General features: G+C 41.9%; 1 protein-coding gene across 1 annotated transcript in view; it reads right to left on the bottom strand.

Annotated features, from left to right (window-relative positions):
• The window catches only part of sema4c (sema domain, immunoglobulin domain (Ig), transmembrane domain (TM) and short cytoplasmic domain, (semaphorin) 4C), an 89,436-nt gene that overhangs the window by 37,341 nt on the left and 25,204 nt on the right, over window positions 1-26,891 (bottom strand). The window contains 2 exon segments of the mRNA XM_054611263.1: window positions 5,491-5,699; window positions 23,506-23,641. Of these exon segments, the coding sequence (XP_054467238.1) occupies window positions 5,491-5,614 (124 nt within the window). The 5' untranslated portion in view covers window positions 5,615-5,699; window positions 23,506-23,641.

Here is a 26,891-nt window from a genome sequence, read left to right as displayed (position 1 = left end):
CAGTACATATGTAATTAATTGAGTGCACCATAGGAAAAAAAAAGCTGGAAACTACCAAGCATGTTGGTAATCACACAATCTCTTCCTAAAACCTAGCCAAGTTGTTTACTGTGAAAATGGAAGTTTATATTTATTTAGCTGCCATATTTGACGAGTTGGGAGTTCGAATGTGTTTTGTGACAAACAAATATCAGGGTTTATAACATGTTAAATGTCAAAAATTAGCACAGATTTTCATTCCATTACATGCATTCCATTCCATTCCATTCCAGTCATTTAGCAGACGCTTTTATCCAAAGCGACTTACAGTCAGTAGTATATTACATATCATTCACCCATTCACACACTGATGACAGGCTACCATGCAAGGTGCCACCATCAGACTCTAACTAACATTCATGCAACATCCAGTCCACACCGATGGCAAGCCTTCGGGAGCAACTTGGGGTTAAGTGTCTTGCCCAAGGACACATCGACTGCCGAAGCTGGGTATCGAACCACTGATTGGAGAACTACCTTGCTCTCCAGTACGCCACAGCCGCCCACATGCAATGTTACATGTAAAGTTGTTAATAAATGTGATGTGGGAGGAATACCTGAAAATCACATGTGCCTTTATGTGAATGTATCTCTATGTACATGTGTGACACGTTCACTTCGCTTTTGATTTACGGATAGGGATAAAGAGTGGCAGTGATTTTTAATAAAATGTCAATGGTGCCATTACTACTATAAGAAGGTGCTTTGGATAAGAGCAGCCTTTGAGTGGCATTTTTATTTTAATCCACATGCCCACTCGCTCACACATCAGGGTTTCACAAAGTCAGTGTGACAACAGAGAGCGCTCCAGCTCCTGACATCTGGTCCCGGCTGTTAATCTTCACTGACCAATCAGCACAGGGTCAGGGGATGAGTGACACTCACAGCAGATAAAAAGCGGTGATGAATCTCCTTCCTCCAGCCCTCCCTTCCTCTCCTCCGTTTATCCTCCCAGTCACGCACAGCCTCTCTCTGCCTTGCTCTCAACCACTCATTATTGTAATTGGAGGGTTTGGGGAGATACGGCAGAGACAGAGAGAGAGAGAGAGAGAGAAAGGGAAAAAAGAAAGGTTGAGAGAGAGAGAGAGGTTTCTGGAGGTCAGAGGCCCGGCCCTTTTCCCACTCTCCTCTCTGCTCTGTTATTTCTCTCCCGCCATCTCTCATTCTATCTTTCTTTTTCTAGACCAAGAGGAGAGCATTTGCTTTGGCTTTGCTTTAAAGATGCATGTGCTGCATCAAAGCTGGCTAGATTTTCAAACAACGTATCAAGTTTCTAAGGGCTCTATTTCTCCTTCTCTCTTCACCTCCCTCCCTCTTTCTCTTCTCTTCTTTCTCTCTCATTCTTTCTTCCTTTCTTTGTTGAACCACAGCTGCTGCGTTTTGTCATAGTTTTGGCTTACCGGCCTCTGTCTTTGGGCTGGGTTAAGGAGTGTTTGTGTGGTTGTGTGAGTGTATGATCCCAACAGGAGAAAGCCAGAAAGAGAGAAGGAAAGAGAAAAAGACAGAGGTGAGTGGGAGAAGACAGAGCTGCTATCAGCTGAAGTGTTTTCTGCTGTCAATGGACAAAAAGGCCAGGTTGAGTGCGTGAAGACAGCTTAACACAACAAAATGGCTTTGACCAATTCAGTAAGAAACAGGAGGGAAAAGGCTAGAGCAGGTCAGTCTAAGAGACAAAATGAAAAAGACAGAAAACAAGTCAGAAAGAAGAACTTTTAAGTTTAAAGGCTAGGTCTTATTGCCAACATATCCCATGAAAAGAAGCAACAATTCATTTATCGTTCCAGAGATATTAGACTTCAGTTATTTGACTAGGACTCAAGTCAGGCTTTTCTTTGTAAATGTCAGAAAACCCTTGTTTTTTTTGGTGTGCCATGTAACAAGCGTGCCGGAAAACAGGGAAAACAAGAAATCCGTTCTTGAAGAATTTTTTAATTTGGTTCTGTCGAGTATGCATAAAATGTGTTCTACGACTATCAGCCAGGTAAAGGTGCTGCTGTATGACTGGAGTATGGAAGCTTTGAGGAGAGCATTTAAGTCTGAAGTCTTTTCCTGGATTTGTTGCCACAAAGAGAGCAATGGATTAACATCAGCCTTTTTCTTTATCATTAAGTGAAAAAGTATGGGTGAAATTATTACAGAGAAACTAGTACAAAATAAACATAAATTTGAAATACAAACCACATGAATGTGAAAAGATATCAAGATACATGCACCATGGCAGTGATTAAAAAAGAAAAGTATGCAAATTTATCGCGCTCATTAGCAGCTCTACGAGGGCCATACATAATGTGTGTACATAAAACGTCTCATTAGGAGCCAACTGTTATGTTTTCCCCGTCCATAAATGTGACATGTGGGTGGTGAAGAATAACAACAACCTGAAATTCAAATTGTCAAAATGTCTCTTTTAAAGAATAAAAAGAAGAACAGGTGGATAGATTGTTAGAGAGAGAAAAAGAGAGAGAGAGAGAGAGAAAAGATGATTGTGTTTCTTCTTCTGCAGCCTCGTGTAAGCCTCATGTAATTGCTGGGCGGGGGTGCTGGTGTTGGTGGGTGGGGGTGGGGTAAATATTATCTCTGCAACCATCTCTGCCCCACCTAACCCAGCCAACCCACACACACACACACACACACACACACACACACACACACACACACACACACACACACACACACACACACACACACACACACTGCACACTTCACTGCATCCTCAGACTGCCAGAGCTCCAAATCCCTCAGACTGCCAGCCTAAGCAGTACACACACACACACACACACACACACACACACACACGTATAAACAAAGGGGGATTAGACTAACAGACACACACCCACACACTCTCTCTTTCTCTCTCTACACAAATAGGTATAAACACACACGCCCTCTGTGCCCCCACATTTCCTCTCACTCTGGTTTTTCATCGCTTGTCTTCTTGTCTCTGTCTTGTAAACTCACACTGCATGCAAACAGCAGCTCACACACACACACCGCACTCACTCAAGCACACACACACACCTTCACACACACACACACACACACACACACACACACACACACACACACACACACACACACACACACACACACACACACATGTTAATATGGAAGCTGTGTGTTTTTGCAGCGAGATGCCTCCATGCACAATGAAGCACAGGGTGAATGGCCTGAGTGTGTGTGTGTGTGTGTGTGTTTTTTCCTTTCTCTGTCGTTCCACTGAAGCTACTTTCTGTCCTTTTAAGGCAGTTAGTGACTGGCCTCTCTCTCCCAGTCTTTCTCTATGTCTCTCCACCTGTCTCTTACTTTCCCTCCATGATATCACTCCCCTCTCTCTTCTTATTTCTCCCCTCCAATCCCCCCCTCCTTCTTTCTGCAGCTTTGTTTTTCCATTTCGTCTCTCTCCTATCTCCTCCTCAGCACCGTGGCAAGAACCCATCCATATAAGTCATTTTACCCAGTATTGAGCCTGAAAATCAAATTTTTCTTTAACCGAGTGGAGAAATCTGTCAACGGGTGAGATAATCCCACTTGTTTCCAATGCACGTCAAGAATCATTCTGCACTCAAGTGTCATACTCGAATCAAATATGATAGAAGTGCTTCATGACAAGGTTTTTATTTCAAAGACATTCATGACAAAAAAAGTTGAAGCATAGGGAAGTTATCTCGTCCCCAGCATTTTTTTCGGAAAAAATACTGAATATCAGATACTTTTTGCTAATGCATTTTCTTATTCCTTCTATTTAGGACCATGTCTGTGCAGCTGTCCCCGTTTGCCCTGTCTGGCGTGTCCTTACCACAAGTGCGTTCTGGCTAAAGTGCAGCAGGGCCACTTTGCCAGCTCTGGCTTTGCTCTGTCACACTGGAGCATTTCCCCCAGAATGTATCGACATCCTATCGAATGTTTCCACCCCCTCATCCAGTGTCCTCACATCCCAACACAACACCAGGGATGACTGTATGGAGGGATGAGAGGATGGGGGATGGTTGTAAAAAAAGGAGAGGTGGAGGGGGGGGGGGATACGTGATAGCGGCATGAGAAAGCTGCATTTGAAATATCCCCACACCCCACCGCTACCAAGCGCCATTCTCCTCAAGAGCGGCTGAAATCTGAGCTCTTTGTGAAAACGCTATAAGAGCATTACGAGTTCATACGATGAGCCGCAGCATACAAAGCATAAAAAAAAAGGGGAGGGAAGGGATAAAAGGCAAACAGAAAGAGGAGGAAAAGAAGGGAAAGGAGAGATAGATATGGGATGAAAGGTGGAATAGGTGGTACACAGAGGTGAGAAAATGTAGCTTTTTTCCCCTATATTTTTTCTCTCTCTTTATACAATTTCCATAATCCCCAAGAGATAGAATGCAGTACTTCCCCTTTGGGGGATTAAAAAAAAAAAGACTATTTCTCAGCTTGCAACAATTGGCATTGTTCAGTGAAGACAGTCGGGCCTGGCTGCTAGATAAAGGGTGCAAATGCAGCTGAGCGCTAGGATTAGACTGATGTATTGTTTTACTGGGGGTCGATGTCGTCCTCTTTACAAAATCTGAAAGCATCCACCTCTGATTTAATGGAAAATCCTCCCTGGTTCTTGTAATGGAATACATTTTTGCAATTACTGGTTTTGTATCGGATGTCTGACCAGATAAATCGTTTCAGGGCCAACTTGGAGGATTCCTCCAACAGCTGTCAGCCCATCAAATCCGTCTTAAGGTTTGGCTACAGTGGATTTGTTTGAGGCAAGGAAAGTAAATATGCTTTCATTTTTTGTGTCAGGTTCAACTTTGGTCGAGCTTTCATATGCAAATGTTGATGTTCATAGATAGCTAGTCGTCTTGATGGAACTGATCTTTGCGAGAGCAGAAGATGGAAGCTATGTACGCCAGTTGCTGTGTTTCACCTTGTACTTTTATTTACAGCCCCTCTGTCTGACTTGTAACTGCTCCAAAAAAGGGAATAGTTTGAGGCAGTTAATCAGACTGTAAGGGGACAGAAGTCAGATGGAAGAATACATTAAATAAACCGTGTGAACTTATTGTCCCGTTAACAAACAAGCCTACAAGCTAATAATTTCATTATTTTAACTTTGCCCATCATAGAAAACCACACTTGATATTTAGCTTGTAGGTAGCAGAGCAATATCCAAGAAGATGTGTGTGAGGATACCAGTTTGCAAAAAACTTTGCAAAAAACGAGTTTTTTTATGATAAGAAAATAAAAACCATCGAAAATATTTTTGGGACAAATACTTTGCATGTAACAAGAGACAAATGACCAGTAAATGCAGGGACATATAGGATTAGAACTTGGAAAATGTAGCTTTTTTCCCATTTATTGTGACTTTAGGGAGCCGCTACCTAAATTTATTCTTCAAATCTGTCTTTCTATGAAAAATTGAAATGGGTTCCCTGGGGTCCAGATCTTACACCAGCTTGTAATAAATTGCTCACTCACCTTGGTATCTGACAGTCTTGCGTGGGACTGGGTTCCAGTTGAGACCCAGCGACTTCTCCCATCCAACCAGAAACACCAGGAGCAGGACCTTCGTCCCGCCCATAGCTCCCATATCAGTTCCCATTCGTTGGAGCTGGTGTTGTGTGATGGATCGGGGGATAAATCAGTTGATGAGAGGGACTTGAGAGAGCAGCCCAGCTCCTGGCAACCTGCCGGGAGAAAGAAAAACCAACACATCAGCAGGAAGCAGCAATTCACTTCCTTTATTGGTTTGGTTGTTTTTCAGAAACAATTTTGTCAGAACAGTATTTACAGCTTGCACGTTTTTCAAAAAAGCCACACAGAATACAATTCACACATTCAAGCTGCACTGACATTTATCCTTTGAAAACATGTACTAAAAAATAACATCCACAATAATGTAAAACCGAAATTAGTTATGCAAATCATTAAAGCTAATAAAGACATAGCTGTAATCAGTGTATGTGCCTCTGTGTGTGTGTGTGTGTGTGTGTGTGTGTGTGTGTGTGTGTGTGTGTGTGTGTGTGTGTGTGTGTGTGTGTGTGTCTGCCAACAAAAACATCCAAACATTTTAATGACTTTTGGCCGGGGGTTATGCAGGAAAAGTTTTGTCTGGCCCTCCCTCACTCTGAGCAATAATCCAGCTATCGCCACTCAAAAAGCTCAGAAATAGCTTATCGCCGCACTGCTGTCAAGCCAATTCAGCAGCAGTATATTAAACTGGGGCTGAGTTATCAAAGTTAATTGGCGCTGGCAATGCATCAAACGGCAACATGTTGGGAAGTGAATGTCGAGGCAAGGACAATCCAATAGGGCTGTGTTGTAAATGAATTGGTTTATACGTAATGAACATGTCAAGTGTGCGGCTACAGAGTGGCATTACAGTCCAATAACGGCACAGGATGATTGACTTGTTACGGGGCTGCAGATGAGACTGATGCACAGGATAAGAATAGGAATTTCACACTTAAAATGGTACTTACATACATATAATGACACACTATGAAGTTTGTGAAGACCTGGCAGACCTTAAACTTTCAATGTATGTCATATGATCGTTTCGTAGGAACTCAGTTACATCAATTAGTGGTATAAATGTGTTTATTCAAGGTGAAACATGTAACTTGTCAAATCATTGTAAAAAGAATCATGACCAGATTAAGATAGATTCATACATTTTCATTAGCAGTGTTTTAAATATAGTTTTTAATTACGTTGGACTGGTGCCATCAGTAGATTTCCTGCAACCACCTGTGCTGACAAACATCCTTGATCAATGATGACAAGTGGGACATTAAGAAAGACATTTCTATAATTATTCTTCAATAATTGCTTGTGGATGGTCGTATTTATAAAACAATCTCTCCTGTTTTCTTGATTAAAGGGTTGAAATTAAAAAAATTTTATCTCATGGTTATATTTGCCCAATGCCTCACAAGTTGTGAGATATCTGTCTGTGAGATTTCTGCTCCTTGAGCTGCTCACTGCAGTGAAATGCAACACCAACATCCAGATACTGTCCCTGTACCTAACGGCTTCAGTATGCTTCAAACAAACTAAGCTTTACAACGTGTCATTTGACTGCATCTCAAGGCAAAAGTGTTTGTACCTACTCTAAATTACCAAAGGCGAGACGAAAAGCCTGATGTGTTAACCTCATCCTGGCTGCATTCCTGATCTCTCTGTGTCTTTTGTATGTCTTTGTAGTCGCAACGCAAACAAGAGAACAAATAAGGAACACAATTTCTCATTGAAGTGGTGTTGAACTTGAAAAAGTCTATGTGAAAACCTGGCTGTGGGATTTTCTGACAAAAAATCATCGGAAGCTTCGCTATATGATTGTGCCATTGGAAATTTGGCTTCAAACACTGTTCAATAATCTGATAAACACTTTGTTTGAAACATAGTAAACAAAACAGTTTTCACAAATGAACCCTTTTTTCTTGGTATAAAGTAGTTTCAGTCTGATCTTCCAGAGTACCTACAGTGTGAAAATTAATGAAACTGTTACATTTAAATGCCATTTTAAAAAGAAAATTCAGTTTGCTCAGATACATCAGCACATAAAACTCACATTATCTGCATGGCTAGATACCACTGGGAATAGTGAAATGATTTTTTTTTTTTCTTAAAGTAATGTGGGTTTAATTTAAATGTAAAGGTGACCTATAGTAAACCAACTGCATCTCCAACTCACTGACCACAATCTAAACTCATTCTAATTACTCTGACCATAATACTAAACCAATTACTGAACTTTAACCCAACCACTGCAGATGTGAAGCATGATGGATCGTTCTCAATGTTTGCATTCTATTAACGGGACAAAATATCCTCATAATAATTGAAATATAAAGTTACACACACACACGCAGGCATAAATGCACACACACCATCTCTTAAAATTTCCCCTTTGCACCTGCTGCTGCGTATCAGCGAGTGAAATGGTGCCTTTGATGATGCACACTCATTGGAGATGAGAATCCATTGACTTTTAAACAGGCACAAAATGTCAAACTGTATTTACTTTAACCCGGCACAAAGACAGAAAATACCTCTGTATTTGTAGCACATTTAATAGCTCCCTCTCCCTCACCTATTCCCACAAGTGAATACTAAATTCCAGTGATGGCAAAAAAAGAAAAAGAACCAAACACTTGACCTATTTGGTGGACTGGCAGGACAGGCAATTGAGATTTGGAGATGTGTGTGTGTGTGTGTGTGTGTGTGTGTGTGTGTGTGTGTGTGTGTGTGTGTGTGTGTGTGTGTGTGTCTACGTCCAACCAATGTATTGATAAGATTTTTGATAGGAAAATAAGAAGATAATGAAAGAAGAAGAAAAAAATAACAGACTCCCAGACTCCCTCCAACCCCAGATCAGATCATAGCGGCGTGCTGTTAAAAGAGCGTGCTTAAATACTTGGTTTGGGAGAAAGCACTTGAAGCCTTGCAGTGCCGACTACCAGCTTTATTGGATCGATGCTGGAGGCCTTGCCGGCCAACGCTTGACTGAGCTGAGATTGAGATTGAGATTGAAAGGTGGGAAGGAAGGGAGTGAGGAATGGAGAAAGGGGATGAAGGGTTGGAAGAATGACAGAATTGGAGAGGAGAGTTACGGAGAAAGAATAAAACACGTTGATGAGGCTTACAGTTTTTTTTTTTTTTTTTTTTCATCCCTCAACATCCATCCTTTCATCTCTGTGCTGAGAGGTAACCAAGTGAAGGGGGCATCCTGAAGGCCGGATTAAGTGAAGAGAAAGCGTGTAAACACTACAGGGTAAGATGAGGAAGAAGAGGATAGACAGAGAAACAAGGCGTCTGCCTGAGAAAACGCTTATAAATCTTCAATGTACACATTTACTCTTCCTCTGCTTGCTGCCTCTCTCTGCTTTTCTTTGATTCCATCTCCGTCTCTTTCTTCTTCTCTGACAGTCCAACAGCATAACAGTTTGACACTAGCGATATTGCCAAAGCATTTAACTAAATGTTCATTTCTAAATCCAGGAAACAATGGTTTATAAAATCCTAGTGAAATATCATGAATAGGGTAGGACAACTTTAAAAGTGTATCTGTTGAGGAATGTACCTTTTTTCCTGGTGCATTCTGGGGAAACCCTCTTCGACCAAAACAGCAAAAAGTGGATTTAGGGAAAGGTCGTGGCCTAGCTAGCTGTAAACTTGTTCGCTTGTCTACTTGAACTGTAAAGCCAGTTGAAGCATGGGGTTAACAGTAACGCCTTCATAGATACCTTCGATGCAGGCTTCAGCATCAGATTTCCCCGATATTAGCAGAACTACAACACCAGATAGATGTATCGTACTGTACGGGATCAGGCCGTATTGCAATCTCATGGATCACATTAAAATAAATCACCAGAATGTTTTCATTTTTTTGTCAGGGCAGAAAGTTTTTTGATTTATTGATTGAAGTCGGAATATGATTTCAACAAATATAATAAAATTGTTTTTTAAAATATCTTTGTGTGTGGATCTGTTCCACAATAAAAATAAACAACAACTCAGATTACATTACTGGACTTGAGAAATAGCAGATAATGAATAAAGAACAGCAATTACAATACTACTGACGTAAAACAACATCATTTTGCATAATAAATGTCTACTGAAATGTCCGTTGTATTTTACATTACAGTCATTTAGCAGATGCTTTTATCCAAAGCGACTTACAATCAGTAGTATATTACATATCATTCACCCATTCACACACTGATGACAGGCTACCATGCAAGGTGCCACCATCAGACTCTAACTAACATTCATGCAACATCCAGTCCACACCGATGGCAAGCCTTCGGGAGCAACTTGGGGTTAAGTATCTTGCCCAAGGACACATCGACTGCCGAAGCCGGGTATCGAACCACCGATCCTCTGAATGGAGAACTACCTTGCTCTCCACTACGCCACAGCCGCCGTATTTAACACACCGTATTTAACACACCGTATTTAACACACATCAACTCATACCCACTGCCAGTGTCGTCCATTAGTGCTGGAAGAAGTAAAACGATTATTTACTATCCTTTACTTTCAAGTCAAAGTAGCAATAATACAATGAATGAATAAAGCACTTGGTTTCAAGTAAAAGTCAGGCGTTTCAAAATTGTACTTCAGTAGAACTGTACAAACCATTAATAAAACAACAAAGGCATATTCTTCAGTTCAGTGTGATTCATTTAGCTGCTTTAATAGCATGTAGCAGAGGGATTCCACACAGTGCCAATATAGGAAATTAAACCATTCACTATAGAGCAATAACAATCAACTAAGAACAGATGATTGCCGAATTGTTTTCAATTCAGCGTTGTTGACTACTTCTCATCACTTGTCACCAGTGTGCTGCTTAAAATTACACGATGAATCTGCAAGTCACACCTGTGGGGGAACTTTATGAACGCCAAGGGGAGACAGCTAAAGTCTGGGAACTCTATGATGCATTCTTCTCTTTCTTTCTATCAAACTGACTGACGATCCCTCATTGTGTCGTTAGAAGCTGGATTCAGCCTCGCTCTCCCCTGATGACCAAATTAACTCACTAGCTAGGTTTCTCTCTCTCCTTAAGGTCCTGTGGTGTCACATAACTCTGCAGGCGGTATCAAATCATCTTTTAGCTGCTGGTGTTGTTGTTGAGCCTGGTTTAGCTAATGAGCTGAGACGCAGCAGCCTAATAATATCAGTCGGCACTCCACAATGGAGAGCTCATTAAAAACGTAGAGAGAAATAGGCCACATGTTCTGATTAGCTCGCCGAGCTCCTGTGTGTTTTGGCTGTGCTTCTGGATTTGTGTCATTGCATGCGCACGTGTGTAGGTGTCTTTTTCTTTCTGCCTGGATGTGTGAATGTGTGTACTTTGTGTGTGTTTCTTGTCAGAGTGTATTTGGAGGTAAGATGAATCCCTATGGGGAGAAGCAAACCAGGGTCGTTTCTTCGAAGTGAGCGGATGTCGGGGGGGAGGGGGGAGACAAGAACGTTTTCAACCCCCATCCTTCTGTCCTCTTTTCTCCGTCGCTCTATGTCTCTGTTTTCCGTTGTCCTCTTCGTGCCCTTCATGTTCCCCACAACTCCTTTCCTGGCAGCTTTTTTCCTACTCTACTTCCTTACATATTACCACATACGCACACAAACACACACACACACACACACACACACACACACACACACACACACACACACACACACACACACACACACACACACACACACTCTGACCTCTGGTGCAGTCCCAGCTGATTGCTAGTCCTTCCAGGCATTGTTTGACTTTTAACCCCGACCTTTGACCCTTTTGTAGGGTTGGAGAGCCACGACACATCACAAACCGCCCTCCACTCCGACTTTCACACTGGAACAGACTTAATGTCCATTAACCCGTAACTTCCTTCCTCACAAACACACACACACACACACACACACACACACACACACACACACACACACACACACACACTCAGTAACACGGACAGCGGATGGACTAAAGGACTGATCCCACACATCAGCTCCTCTCTCCCTTCCTTGCAAAACAAACACAGCATCTACTGGCAGCTCTCTTACTTCCTTCCTTCCTTCCTTCCTTCCTGCAACCCCGTCCCCTCCCCTTCCCCTCCACCTTTCATTGCTCCGGGATAATTTGAAAACACACAAAAATACACAGTGTGCAAACTCTCTCTCACACACACACACACACACACACACACACACACACACACACACTGAAGCTGTTTCACCTAAACAGAACAAACTGGATCAAACGATTTCACACCTCGTGGACGGAGGGATGAGAGCGGCTCCAGGACTTTTATGCCGCGCTACCCTCACTTTGAATTCATAATAGTGGGAGGTTGGAGCAGCACTGGTGCATGAATGGTTGAACATGTAGGATTTTCTGAGGCTGCCAATAGCCGTTTTTCAACATTCATTCAGTTGAAAAGTAAAAAAAAAGGATCCCAACAAACTAACTGTGAAGTGCTGAAAGCCTCTGAAACAGTAAAGAGAGCATTGTTGGACAATGAAACCCAGTATTAACTATTATTAAAACCAAGACTTCTAACACTCTAGAATGAAGAATAATATAAAATGAATAGTAGTTATTACTTGTTAAATGTAAAATGTCTCATCAACATTAGAATAGATTGCTATGAAACATTCATGTCACTCTCACGATGAATTGTGATAATTTTGGTCAATATTGCGATCACACTTTGTAATCACAAATATTCACTGATTTTAGGTACAAAAAACATTCCGTTTTTTTGCAGGCTGCAGCTGTGACCACGTATCTGCAAAACTAATGACATTCCCATCAAAGTCAGCCGTAGTTGGTGTTTAGTGCTAATTAGCATATGTTGCCATGCTAACACTGTTAAACCTGCTAAACTCTGCACGTGAAGACTGTCAGTGAGCATGTTAGCATGCTGATGTTAGCAGAGTTAGCAAAGCTGCTTTAGGCGCTTTCTTGTATAAGTGAGAAAATCTGCCAGTCCCTGATTCTAGTACAAATCATCTTATTTCAATTGCACCGTCGGATGTTTTTGACTTAATTAAAAATACTTTTAGGACTTAACAGTAGCGAAGAATGACTATAATTTAATAGCATGACGGTGTTTTGCTACCTTTGACCAGGGAGGAATCAAACAGGCAGTCACTTAAAAAGAAAAATGGGGGTCCTATAGGAGGAAAGGTTTAATCCATGCCATGGTTCAGCTTTTTGAACTTTACTTTCAGAGAGAGCTCTAGATCCGTTGTGCAAAAATATGATATCTTTCCACACAGAAGGATTCGCTGCCAAATGATAATCTGTAACCCGAGTTCAGCTAATATTCTGGCGGATCAAAATGTTATCGGAGAGCCTGTGAACCCACCAGACAGTCTTGGAAGCAGATGTATCATATGATAATTTCACCAATTTATATGATTTAATACAGCTGAAACATTTTGATCAGAGATCAGACCTCAAAAACTGTTTGAATCCGAGCTCACATGCGTGAAGTCGCTCAGCAGCTCGAGCAAAATAATGACTGAAATATGAATGTAAAATATACAATGAGTCCGATTGTGCAAAGTATCAAAGAGGAGATTTCAGGGTTCCAGGTTCAAGTCCAGAGCAAAATGGCTAAAAAAACAGAGTGAAGAAAATATCATGTTACAGGCTCCCTGCAAATTGATGACTTGTGGGATATGAAGTGAGGGACGTCAAGAATTACTTTTTTCTTTTGCTATTTATTCTCACTTTTCACACAGTCTTGCAAATCCATGCGTGCAACAGCGCTGTAAAAAAGGTCCATATTACACTGAGAAGCTTTTCCCTATACGGTGACAAGAAAGATCGAGACAACACAGCTTTTATTCAGAGTGTGGGGTTAATGGAGCAGACAGGGACACTCCATCGACAGGGGAAAGACACACCCACACCACACTCAGCATCTGAGACTGTTTGTACAAAGACACAGGTGGACATTTAAAGCAGGTGGAGTGTGTGTTTGAAGGCAAGGTTTAAAAAGATATAGCAAGCATCTGTGAGCCTGCATCTAAGTGATAGCATTAACCAGCATATCTGAGAAGATAGGTGTTAAAAAAATGGGTGTTGCATCTTTGTGTTGACCAACTTACATTAAAGAGCTGTGTGTTTATGGCTGTGTGTGTGTGTGTGTGTGTGTGTGTGTGTGTGTGTGTGTGTGTGTGTGTGTGTGTGTGTGTGTGTGTGTGTGTGTGTGTGGGTGATGTGCTGGCACAGCTGCATGCTGCAGTGTGTGAATGTGTTTAAGAATTAATTACGAAAGAGTATGTGATCGTGCAAGCAGCAGAGTCATCTGAAACAACCAACACGGTGTTAACTTCTTCTAGAAAAGTGTTTGGAATACCCCTTTAAAACGGCTACCATCAATATGTAAGCCACCCATCAAATTTCATGCACCTGAGCACATGATTTCCCATATTTGCACACAATTAATGATTTGCTAACCAGCAGCGGGGCATCTAACAATTCAACTGCATCAACTTAATATCATTGACTTTCCTTTCACATGGTGATTGGAATTCACCTCCCATCCTAATTACCTCAAACTGAAGCGGAACGAAGCGCCACATTTGACTTTAAACAACCTATTTCCACTTGATGGAAATGTAAAAAATAAATAAAAAAGCCCTCCCATGAGAGTGTGAAGTGCAACATCTTTTTTTGCCTCCCTTGCTGCCGCCCCCCTCCAGAAATCTGCTCTTTCATGTCTCTCCCCTGGGAGATTCTGCAGGCCTTCAAATCTCCATCTTCTCTCCTTTCATCCCTACTGTAGCTCTTGCTTGCTCCCCCCCCCCGCCTTGTCCGTGTCGTGGCATGGTTGGCTGGTCAGGCGTGGTCGGCTTATAATTCTTTGATCGGCACTCTGATCTCTTCCATCAGTGCCAGAGGCTCCAGCTGATTACAGATGAAATGGATCTGATTTGGAGCCTAACTGCGGGCCAAACACCTGCTCAGACCTGAGGACGTGATAGAGGAGGAGGTGCTGGCGAGATGAAAACAGAGAGACTGACGTCCAGCTAATCGGACAGCGAGACCATCTGTGCCTTTGGTCTGTGGCGGTGAACGCACGCCTGATGGAGTCACCTTAATCCAGTCATTGGGGAGTGGATGTGGCATGGAGATATTTCATTTCAGCTATTGAACTCCTAGAACGAAGATTCAATTATAGTTGAACCCCAAATTTTACTGATATGAACATTTTTGATGCAGAACCTAGGAGTAGTGTTACTGAGACTGATAATATTTTTTTATCAATGGGCAGGTTAACATGATAGCAAAAACATTTTGACAGCTTTATAAAGCTTCTAACCAGGTATTCAAGCTGCACCAAGGAATATTTAACATTATGGGCCAAATGGCTAAATGTAATTTGAAAGGGGCCCTTCAGCTTCGGTGTTTAAGAGCATCTTTCGGATCATTATTTTGTTTTTTTTACGGTTGTAACTTGAATGTTTTGTTTCAGTGTCAGCACTCTCATTAACCTTGTTGCCAGTCACAGCAGGCAGCTGTTTACAATGAGAAAGCTATAAAAACTCCAACTCTACGCTTGCTAACCAGCACAAAACAGCAGGCAGACAAAGGTAGCCACTAGCTGGTGAACATAGTGGAGCATGTAGCACCTTAAGAGACAGATACATCTCTCAGGAGGTGGTGGAGACTATAACAGAGCTAAAGAAGAATAAATATTGGACTTAGATTCATCAGGTGAACATAATTTAAAGTGATATTGTCTTACATCTGCCTATTGTGTAAATAGCAACTGCTATCATCTCTTCCATCATTGCCTCCTCCATCACCATCCAGTATGCACATCATTAGCACTACTTAGAAGGTGAATGGCTGCAATCTGCAGACCCTCCAGGTCACGTTCATAAATAAAGCCCGGGACCACCACTGACATGGACTCTTATTTCATATAATTTGTTGTAATTTTCTTCTACTCTTTTTTTATGTTTCTTAATTTTTTGTACTGACTTGTATTTGCTTTTTCTCACTATGTTTATGTTATGCACAAATACACCTAAGCAAATTCCTTGTACGTGACAACCTACTTGGCAATTAACCTGTTTCAGATTTTGTTTGCTAACCAGATAGCTAACTCAATATTTGAGAGGTATCTGACTGAATATATATCAACTCTCCTTGCAGCCATCATTATCTACCTCAAGGAGCTGAAAACCAAGCCCAAAGAAATTCACTAGTTTGAGTTTAGAGTTCTTTTCTGTTCACAGATACATTTAATCATTGGTTTTCAACCCCCTATCCAAGAGGCCCATGATTTTAATTCCAGCCAATCACTACAGCAACTACTAATTTTACTCTGTATCAGTCTCTGGTGAAAGGTGCTAATCAGTAAGAAGAAAAGATCTGGTAATGTGCTGTTTGCAGAACTCTTCTTTCTGAATCTTTCCACCCTATTTCCAGTTTGAAATCTATTTTTTTCATCGGGGGTATATTGAAACAAATGTCATGATAAATTCACCTTTTGTAGAAAAAATGAAAATGAGCTTGTAAAGTTATCTATGATGTATTTGTCAGGTTAATTAGAAATCCATAATCTTAGTCATATTGTAGATGTAACTTTGGCCTAAGTGGTTAGTTGAATATATAGTAAGTGGTCATTTGTTGTAGCTATTCTCAGTGTTATTATATGGGATACAGACTATTGCAGTAAGATTGCAAGGGACTTCAGTTAGGGATGTTCGATATGACAATATCAGATTCCAAGTTATTAATATATCTGCACAATCTGCCTTTACAGAGAGACCGTTTGCATTGTGCTAACGTGCACATTCTATCAGTTTCAGCTCTATACCGCCAGTGTCTCCGCTACATACAGAAACACAGTGCTGCTGCTAAATGATTAGTGTTCAATTCTAGAGTGGAATTTGGTGTGGTGTTTTGTTATGTTGAAAGGTCATATATTTTCTGAGAGGGAAAAAAAAATCATGATATTATATTTCTCCCACATCGCTCACCCGTAACCTCAGTAAGAGATTCACCATCTAGCTACATCAACCAGATTTCTCGTAATCCTTTAACCTGATTGTGGAAACCATGTTTTTTCGTTTACTTGAGCTGTATGAAATAAGATTACCTCAGAAAAGCCATATTAACCAGGTTATGTACGTCTGAGCAGACACACAGTCTGTGTTTCTCTGTCTCTCACTCTCATTCTCTCTACCCCCTCTCTCTTTTTTTTCTCTCTGGGCGACCTTGTGCTGTCAGCGCAACGTATGTTGTGCCAAATGTGCGCACAGGAGGGGCAGTTAGAAATGGGAAACCCACGTGCACTGTGGCCTGCCTCGACCTACCAGCCTGGGGTATGCTGGGATAGCGCGAGGACCTTTCATCAATACCCATATATAAGTGTGTGTGTCTGTGTGTGTACTACTCAATGATCACCATGTAGTCACAGGTCGTTCAGCCCTGCTCAAGGCGCACACACACACACACACACACATGCACACACTTTCACCTAACTGACTTGGTTTTTTTTTTTTGGAGTATATTTAAATACTTAATATAATTGCTGCACGGATATATGCACTATACATAAATATATCCGCATGTATTCACACACACATACATGTATGTGGAAAATACGCGTACATCCACTGTACACACATGCAAAAACATAAAAGGAATGCTTTATCACGTGTCATATGCCGACCCGCACATAAGCTTCACATCTTCAGCCTCACCACTCACATATGTTGCAACCTGCTCCTCGCACACCAGCGCACTAATCAAATCACTCCAGCAAATATGCCCTTCCCCCCCCTCGCCCCCCACACCCCCGCCGGCCACATTCAGACAAACAAAAAAGCTGACAAACTTTCTCTGTTGTCTTTCAAAGCTCATTAAAAAGCATTCACTGCTGTACGATTTAGCGTTGTAATCAGCTCTGAATAATAGAAATGGTCGTATTGACGCCTGCAGGCACTCGACGTACTGTTTCATTTCTGAAAAACAACCGCTGGGCGTGTGAATGCAATACACTGTGACACACACACACACACACACACACACACACACACACACACACACAAGCCCACGCACACACTATCTCCCTCTCGCTCTGGTTTCACTCTCTGCCTGCCAGTCTCTGAAAAAAGTGTATTCTGGCTTGGGGAGACCGCCTACTATGCTCCTAGGGGGTCTAATTGTCCGTCGGTAGCACTCTTTCTCTTTCCCTCCCACTCTCTCTGTCCTCATCGACTGTCTTCAGGTCACTTCTTTGTGCTTTTCTTTCGGGAGGAGTTCAGGAGTTCACGCTGAGCCCAGAGCCCTGGATCCCAGTGAGGTGCCACGGGGCAGTAAGGTTACACCTAGCTGGACTCCTATAGAAACAACCCACACAGCTCAGCAGCAAGTACGCAGGGAGGGAGAGAGGTTTACCCTGACAGAGAGATACATAAAATGACAGCCGACAGAGAAAAATACCGCACTGAAAGGAGGAGACACAACAGACTTGTTAGACGGACTTTGTTGGCTGAGGCTTCCATGGTAAAGTTCCTTATTTAGGGGCATGAAGTAGCTTTTTGATACACTTATCTTGTTTTTAAAGCTTTCCCAAGAACATAGAAGTAGTTGGAAGTTGTTTTGTAGTCACATGTTCCACATGCCGTCCAAACATATATGACCCAAAACCTTAAGGTCCATACAAACACTAACTCTGCATGCATCAACGCTAAGCACTGCAATCTGGCTGCTGCACCGTTGCCGGCTTTCAGCACATTTAACCAAGCCGCCAGCTGTATTAGCATTTAGATTTATCTGAATTTAGAATTTTTCTCTCAATATGTGTTCAAGGGTAATAACAAGTTGTGTATCTCGGGCTCGGCTATGAGGTTTTTAAATTCAGGGAGAGTCTATGTCAAGCTAAAGCATCACTTGTACCACATCCCTACTAAAATTAAAATGTGTGTTAATGTATTATTACTAAAGCAAATGGTTTAAAATTGAGCTGAACTGCTTTCTGATCATCTTCATCATTTTTTATTTTATTATATTAATAGTGACATTGTACTGATCAAGTAGCTAAAAGTTTAAAAACACAGCAAGATCACTAGTACGAAGTCTCAGGAAGCAAAAACCTTTTTACAGTTCTCCAGACTGACTTCCTGCTTCAACTTTGACCTAATGCAACTGCTAAAACCCTTTAGTGCTGTAACATGATACACTTATATGTATTAGCAGAAATGGAATATCATATTCATAACTACGTCTTCATCAGTGATTAGTAACCCGACAAAATTTGGTTAAGTGAGCTGCAGAGGGCCACGCCACTGTACCACCAGCCACCATCTTTATTGTGGTTTTGCAATTGGCGGCTCACATTAAATCCCTCACACTGGACCTTTAAGGTTAAGTTAATGAACAACCATCATTGCATTAAAATAAAGCACTAATTGTTCACAGCAAAACTGTTTAGACAAATCAACTTTCAAAAGACAATTTACTCAATGAAACTAAGACCATCGACTAGCCTGTTCCACTGAAAAACAACCGACCAGATGTGAGCATAAAACACTGGTTTATAGTTAACCTGTGTATCAGTGATGTAGTGATTAAACAGACTGTGTTTTACCTGTGTAGCACACCTGCCAAAGTCATCAACTGTACATGCTGTGGAGCACACAAAATGGCCAACAACTTTGGAACGAGCTCACAAGCCACGCTCACAGCTGTGTTGTGTTCACTGCTGCTAGTTGACATGAACACCAACATGAAGTGGGAGCAGTTCAGTGAGCATCCAACGTGTTTTGCAGTTGGTTTCACACTGAATATTGAAGGGGAGGACATTAGCATTTAGCTTTTGGAGGCATTTGGTGACTAGTCATTACAAACAATGGGGGTAAACCCCCCCCCCACGCATGCCTCACAGCGATCATGCGCTTGCACTTCTTTTATTATTTTACTCTGTTACTGTTTTACTTTTCATTCATAAGCCATTCAAATCCCTCGAAGGCAATCAAAAGCTGTAAAGTAAAATAGCCAGAGACACTTTTCCCTGACTCAACAAATACTAATAAAGAAAGTGTCCTTGAGCAAAGCACTTAACCAAGCTAGACTCAATGTGCTCAGTGACTGAGAGAAGACTGGACAAAATGAAAGAGTTGTGCTTCTGGTGCTGGGCAGTTCCCATTGGCCAAAATTAGCAGACTGTGGTTGCACTGGGCAGCTCCCAGGAATGAATGTGCATTTTACTGTAAAAAAAAATGCAAAGCAGGACATTGCTAAAGAAGCGGGTGCATACTCAGCAGAAGGAAATCTTACTTTGGATGAATAAATGTATAAAAATCCGCCAACGCCAGCTATACAGTTAGGAAAAATCAAGACTCATCGGCTAAAATGCACTTGGCAGACATACAGTACAGTATAGACAGAAATTTGTAGAAGAGAAGAGAGGCGCAGTGAAAGGTGAGATGACTGAGAAGAGAGTGGTGGGCCTCGGTGCCCTAACCCAGGGTCTATTAGAGGCTGATTTGGTCCATTAGAAGGGAAAGATGATACACAAACCTCAAACAGCGCTGCTCTGGTCCCGGCTCCACATTAACCACTGCCTGCTCTCTACTTTGTTGAACACACAGGCTGATCGATAAGCAATGAGGGGGAAGGAGAGGAGGGCATATAGGAGATGGCGAGGCGAGCAGGAGAGAAAAAGAGGTCCAGGTTTACGGGAAGATAAGCTGGGATCGATAGAGAGACAAGGACTGCTGCTGCATGGAGAGAGAGAGAACGGTGGAATGCGAGATGCGGCATGCACACGCTCGTCCACCTCATCAAACCCGACGGAGGGGATCTAGTGTGTGCCAGGACGCTTGGTGTTGGCGATGTCAATACACTTACAATTGGCAGCAGAGGCCTCTTGCGTGTTTACTGCAACAAAGTTGATGTACTGTAAATCTCAAAGGAAAGCCCTTACTCTAATTTGATTAACAAGCCTAAAAGCATTTCAGCATAACGTATCATAGCACAGCACTAATTTCATCAATACAACAACGCTGTGACTATGTTGCTTTTTTTTCGATTTCTTTTTTTTTTTTATAACAAAGCTGTTCTCATTTCTCATTTACTAAATCATTCTAATCCCTCCCCTTTGCCACTATCGGTGAAACTCGATATTTCCTGCATAACATGCCTCACATTCAAAGTTTGAGCTGCTGGAATACTTTTGTTGTGAAACGTTGCCGTATCTTAGACGGCAGTGTAACAACGAACACAAAAAAAATAAAAGAATAAATACTAAATCTGTCAAACTTGCATTAGTTATGAGTAATTATGTTAGAAGGATACTACCAACACATCTAAATTGTATTAATTAACAATGGTATATAACTTTCTTTTTTTAACCATACCCAAACAGAAATGCAAGACATTGGTGGTGGTTGAAACTCAACACCTCCTGGAGAACATTAAAAGCCTACCAGGAAAGAGCAGAATTACTGTATGACCTTTGAGGCACTGTTAGTAAGTGTTTTAATGTGAAACATAATTGCAGGGAGACAGAGAGTTGTGTCACTAAAATATTATACAATATACAAAAAAATACAAGATTAGGACTAAAAGCCAGTCTCTTGCTGCAGCTGGAGCATGTCTTGTTACATTACATGTGCAGTACATTTATCTGTGGACACCTGACACCCGTCATGCAGCCTTGATGTGCATAACCTCCACCTTCCTCTTCCTCCCTCTATCACTCTCTCCATCTCCCTCCTTTGACTGTAATGTCCCCCCTTTTATTTCTTCCTTCTCTCCCCTCCTCTCCTCCCAAAGCTCTCGGTGACCATGATAGCACCCTGTCAGGGGAAAAAGCTATTTATGATCGTCAACCAATATCCTCACAGAGATAAAAAACGCAGTGTGAGAGGTAGAGATAAAGAGAGAGAGAAAGAGAGAGAGAGACACTACCAGTATTATTAGAGAGAACAAGGGATATTGTGACAGTGTGTGAGTATGGATTGTTGTATAGAGCAATGTTGCCTGAGGTTGTTTTTTTCACGCTTCTGTTTTTGTGCACAAAATGGCTTTTATTGTCATCACGATATCTGTGTGCGTTTAAGTGCATCCCTCTTTGGCCCATGCGTCTCTGTATTCTGTATGTGGAAGATGGGATACAGATAATTACTTAAGTTTAGTACTAATCACTTGATCAAACAGACACCCGATTATAAATAAGATGGCCAAAATACTGAATGACACACCAGTATCTCTCACATACATATCATACATGGTGATGAGCGTCCCACTATAGGCCTGGTTTCAGAAGTGTTGAGTACCACCCCTGATTCTATGGATATTTGCTTTTCAGACACGCTGTCCACACTGTTTTTCGCAAGTGATTACATTGGATTTGTGTAACCAGACATCATCAACATCTCTGCATGAGTTGATGTTGTAACGTTAGCGTAGCCGTCAGCAACTAGGCTGGTGAAACGGCTTTTCTAATTTGGAAGCTTTCATTCCCGAAACAATCGCGCTGTCAAGAGTTTTCTGGTGTGATGAAGGAGTCTGGCTAAACACATCAGCGAGAGGGAAGCAGCAGAAGGTGAAGGCAGAGTGGAAGTACCAGCAGACAGTTGTTCTCCTCTGTTGTCCTCCATAGGGCTCTGCTACTAGCAGCATGGATTCTTCTCAGCACTTCCACATTTTGAAAGTCGATTTAGGCGGCCAGATGCGTCCCAACTGAGACGCATCTGTAGAAATACGATAAGAAAAGCATTTAAAACCACCTCAAATGTGGTTTGGATCCATATTTCCTGTGTTTTCTTTTTGCTGTCCACCCTTTCATATCAGGATAAAATCTGTATATGTCAAAACATTTACATAAGCTGGCAGTCTGAACAAGGCCTATGATTATAGTTTGTCTTTGGCTGTGGTCACACATTTTATTTTTTTTTGCTTTGACTGTCAAGTCTGTAAGCTCCAAGATCGGTTCTTGATCGCATTGGGATCCGATCAGCCAGAACACATGCTGAGGTGGCCTGGCTGGCATCGAGCTGGGAACAATCTGGACAATTTGTCAAGGGTAGGTCTTGACAAATTGTAAGCTTATTGTGGCACATATACCTGACATATCGGAATTAAAATTGGTTACCACGCTTTCAAATGACGGTCATCTAAGAAAAAAACCTTCATTGAATTACTTTTTGGTTGATGTCCAGCTTAATCACCTTTTCAAACGTTAGATGTATATTAATATAGAGATAAAGTGGAAATGATATCATATACTTTAATGCATTTAGACTAAAACTATAGAACTTGACGCAAATGATGATTATTTACAAGAAAAACAAATCATAAAGTGTCATTTCTGTAAACCTAAACTTAGAATGCTGAGCATGGTCTGCCATATTCACTTTGCTAGTGGCAGTGCTGCAATCCATAAATGTATCTTTCCTCCTTCTCTTTCCTTTCTTCCTTGTTTTCCAATTTTACCCTTCAGCAAAATATGGCTGCCTCACCTTCACTCACACATACATGAGGGGAAAGGTGCGAGCATCCCACACACACACACATTCTCAAACCCACAACCTTCAGCATCTTTCTTAAAGAAAAATGCCCTGAAATCTGAAATCCAATATCCTACTCAAATTCAACTTTTTGTTAGTTTTCTTCTCATCTCCCAGCTCACGCATGCCCTCCACTTTCTCTTTGTCTCGCTCCAATCTAATTTCTTTTCGAGGAGTACCTGAAAATGCCTGTAATTTCCTCATCCTGTTTTGAAAACGACCACTCCCCCCCCTGCTTGGTTTTTCCTTTTTTTCTCATATTCACTTTCTTATTTCTTTTGATTCTTCGCTCATTTTACATGCCCCCCCCCATTCCTCCTGTCTTCCCTCTGTTCACATCTTCCATTCACAGTGTCAGTCCTGCTGTTTGCTGAGGTGAGGTAAGGTTTCAGAGGAGGCTGAAAAGATGCTGCTGTTTTTCTTCTCCACCCTTTGTTCTGTTTTTACCTCCTTTCTTGTTTTTCTTCTCCTCCCTCGCGCGGCTGTGTGCTTTCTTCTTGATCTCCTTTTCAGTTTTTCTGGCCTCTCTCGTCTTTTCGAATGTTGAATGGAGGCACTTGACTCAGATGAAGGTCACATTGGGCTGAAGGAGAAGAGGAGAAGAACAAGAGAGGGGTAATGAGTGACGGGGATTGGATGTTTGTGTGTTTGTGTGTGCGTGCACATATGTCCATGTGAGATTGGCAAGGCTGCTTTAATCATTTTAATGTCTCCCTCAGAGAAGACCTGGCAGCCAGTCTGTACACACTCATGAGTACACACACATACAAAACACTGTGCTACTCAGATGTACACAGACAATTGGTGAACAACTGAAGCTGGCGGGCAAGCCACAAAGCCCTAGTCAGTCACAATAGAGAACAAAAGTAATAAAGTGGTTTATTTATATGGGAGGCTAACAATTTAATTGTTGTTTAGGTTTAATAAAGGTTTCAAATTTTAAATGAAGTGCTGTAGCAGATGCCAATATGTCTCAGCTACAATAGACAGTACCACTTTCAGACGGATCAATAAAAAATGCTAATTGATAGATGGCATTGAGTTACAGCGGCTAGTGGAACAAATGCATCTCTTGAGTGACCACTTTGGTAAAAAATAAATTTCCCGAGATGTCTGACAGACTTGTATCTATTGGCTTTTTCGAAATCTTCAAACATCACTGACAAAGCCAGCTTTGCAAACCAGTGAGAAAAAGAGGAACAAAAGTAGAACCAAAGTATTTTCCTGTTTCGTCCTTGTCAGTGATGCAACAGGACACATGAGGGTAATACACTATAAAAGATATGCAGTCAAATGTGTCCCAGACTTTCCCTGCAAGTGGTTTGAGTGGTCGTTCAAACTTGTATTCAGATTGTTTGTGGAGCTGATTATACAAAGGGAGGTTACATAAAAGTGGATGATGCAACACAACAACAGCTAACAAGCTACAAAAGCTCCTCAAAGATCAGCTATGGTACTGTTGGTCAATGACAAATGGAATGAACCCAGAGCCAAAAATTCACCAAAGTTGAATTTAATGGAGAAAATGTGCAGACATTTACTTGATTTTCTGTTTAAATTGATCCTAATATGCACATGAAACACACAATCAGACACGCAAAATACTTTCTGACATACAAAGCCACACACACACCTGAACCCTTAAGGCTGCTCGCATTCATTGGATCTCAGTCCAGATCACATAACTAACTGCCAAGTCTCAGCCGGTGTGTGTGTAGGTCATGTGTGTGTGTGTGTGTGTGTAGAGGCTAAGATTCATGTCACCATCAATGGCTCACTAATCACAATGAGAGCGCCGAGAGCCAAGCAGATACTGTCGGTAAAGTAATGTCCAGCTAGTGTTACACAGAGGGAGCATACAAAGCCAACAAAAAAAACAACCTGCGACACTATCATAGTTCATTCACTGCTGTCGATAAACTAGACACTGGAAACCCTGCTACACTGTGTGCACACTGCTCCGCACTGTATCGACTGGAAAAGCTGTGACGTCCATCAGACTTTATAGATTGAACGCGAGAAGCCCAACAAACCATGACATCACTCACCAAAAATAAGTCGGAAATCTCTGAAAAGCCTCTCTAATTTAGACTTTTTGGCAGATTTATGTGATTGGCATTATGCCGTTGTTACATAAAAACAAAACAAAAAAAGTGTATCTCCAAAATGTCGACTGAAACAGCCCTGTTTTAATCCTTGTAACAACACAAAAGGTTTTCAAATGGCCTATTTATCCAAAGAACTAGAAGGATTTTCTAAACCCATAAAAAATAAATTAATCCTCCATGGCGTTCACTGGGCAGTGACAATATGAAACCTTCCATTTACTTGCTTTTCTAAAGAAACAGAGCAACAAGAGACGGCATGAATCCTCTTTTGATGGTTGCAAGAAAATAAAAAAAGCAGGTTACGTAAAAATCAATTTGATGGCAGGTCCTTCAAAATCGAGTTAGTTAATTTAGACTTAATGAGAAACCTCACGGCTGTGAGTCACTCACCAAATGAGCCCGACTGTGTGTGTATGTGTGTGTTAACTGCTTCTGGTAGAGCGTTTAACCCTTCAGTGAGTGTCTCCACCTGGGACTGAACCGGCAGAGTGTCTGCTGAAGCTTTAACAGCAGCAAAAGAACTTTAAAAGCTGTTGGAAAAAAAATCTCTCCAAAATGAAATATACTGCTGCTACCGAGGCCACTGGCTGTGCTACCTATAGGACTGAGTGAACCAATACACACACACACACACACACGACTATGTGACAGCACAGCAGCATACTGGCCATCTCTGGTGGATTTTTCCTAAATAAGTAAGTCATCCAGACCTCAGCTTTCCATTGGCTTCATCCAGGGGAGCACAGCAGCCAAAAGCCTGCAAGGCTCACACACACACACACACACAAATATGCAAGCACGTCTACACACAAACCAATGCGCACACATATACTTCCAAAAACACATACACACACACAAGGCTAAAGAGGAGGAAGAGGGGGGAAGTGAACAGGGAGTAGAGGGGTCTGGTTAAAAAGGCAGGATTTCAAGAACACCTGCACACACACACACACACACACACACACACACACACACACACACACACACACACACACACACACACACACACACACACACACACACACACACACACACACACACACACACACACACACATACACCTCCAGCTGCTGGCTGCCTGTGTGTTTGACAGGCAGCACAGTGTGGAGCTGTGTGGAAGCCAGCCAGCCGCTTATGAATCAGCAATGACTAACATTTTAAACCTGTACTTTCTGAGCTAATGCCTGCATGCTTATTGTAAATGCATGTGTGTGGGTGGATGTGTTGTATACCCACACTGTGTGTGAGTGTGGCAGAATGTGCATGAATGTGTGTTGATGTGTAGGAGCTTTCCCTATCAGGCCCAATTGAGACAGCCTGGGCCTATAATTGCCTTTCACCAAATTTGACATTGTCTGAGCTGACAGCACCCTGATGAGCAGAATAAAAGTGGAGTGACGACGTTCCCGTCACTTCCTTCACTCCGCCTCGACAAGAGCTCAACTCTGCGCTCCGTTTGATCGCCGCACAAGACAACGCAATGGGATGCTAATGGCATGCAAAGGCCCGAGCTTTGAGCGTGTGCCAAGGTGTGTGGGTTTGCCTCGTAAGAGTGTGTGTGTGTGTGTGTGTGTGTGTGTGTGTGTGTGTGTGTGTGTGTGTGTGTGTGTGTGTCTGTGTGTGTGTGAGAGCCAGTAATGGCAGCTCTAATCAGTGGCAGGATTGGAAGAGGCATGTGGCAATAAAGCCCAACAAAATGCCTGCCAGTCCCTATTAGAGCCGAGC

This window comes from Anoplopoma fimbria, chromosome 13 (assembly GCF_027596085.1).
Source record: "Anoplopoma fimbria isolate UVic2021 breed Golden Eagle Sablefish chromosome 13, Afim_UVic_2022, whole genome shotgun sequence".
In the NCBI taxonomy this organism is placed as follows: Eukaryota; Metazoa; Chordata; class Actinopteri; order Perciformes; family Anoplopomatidae; genus Anoplopoma; species Anoplopoma fimbria.
The sequence above is the reverse complement of the archived record's forward strand: the minus strand, read 5'-3'. Positions and strand labels throughout refer to the sequence as shown.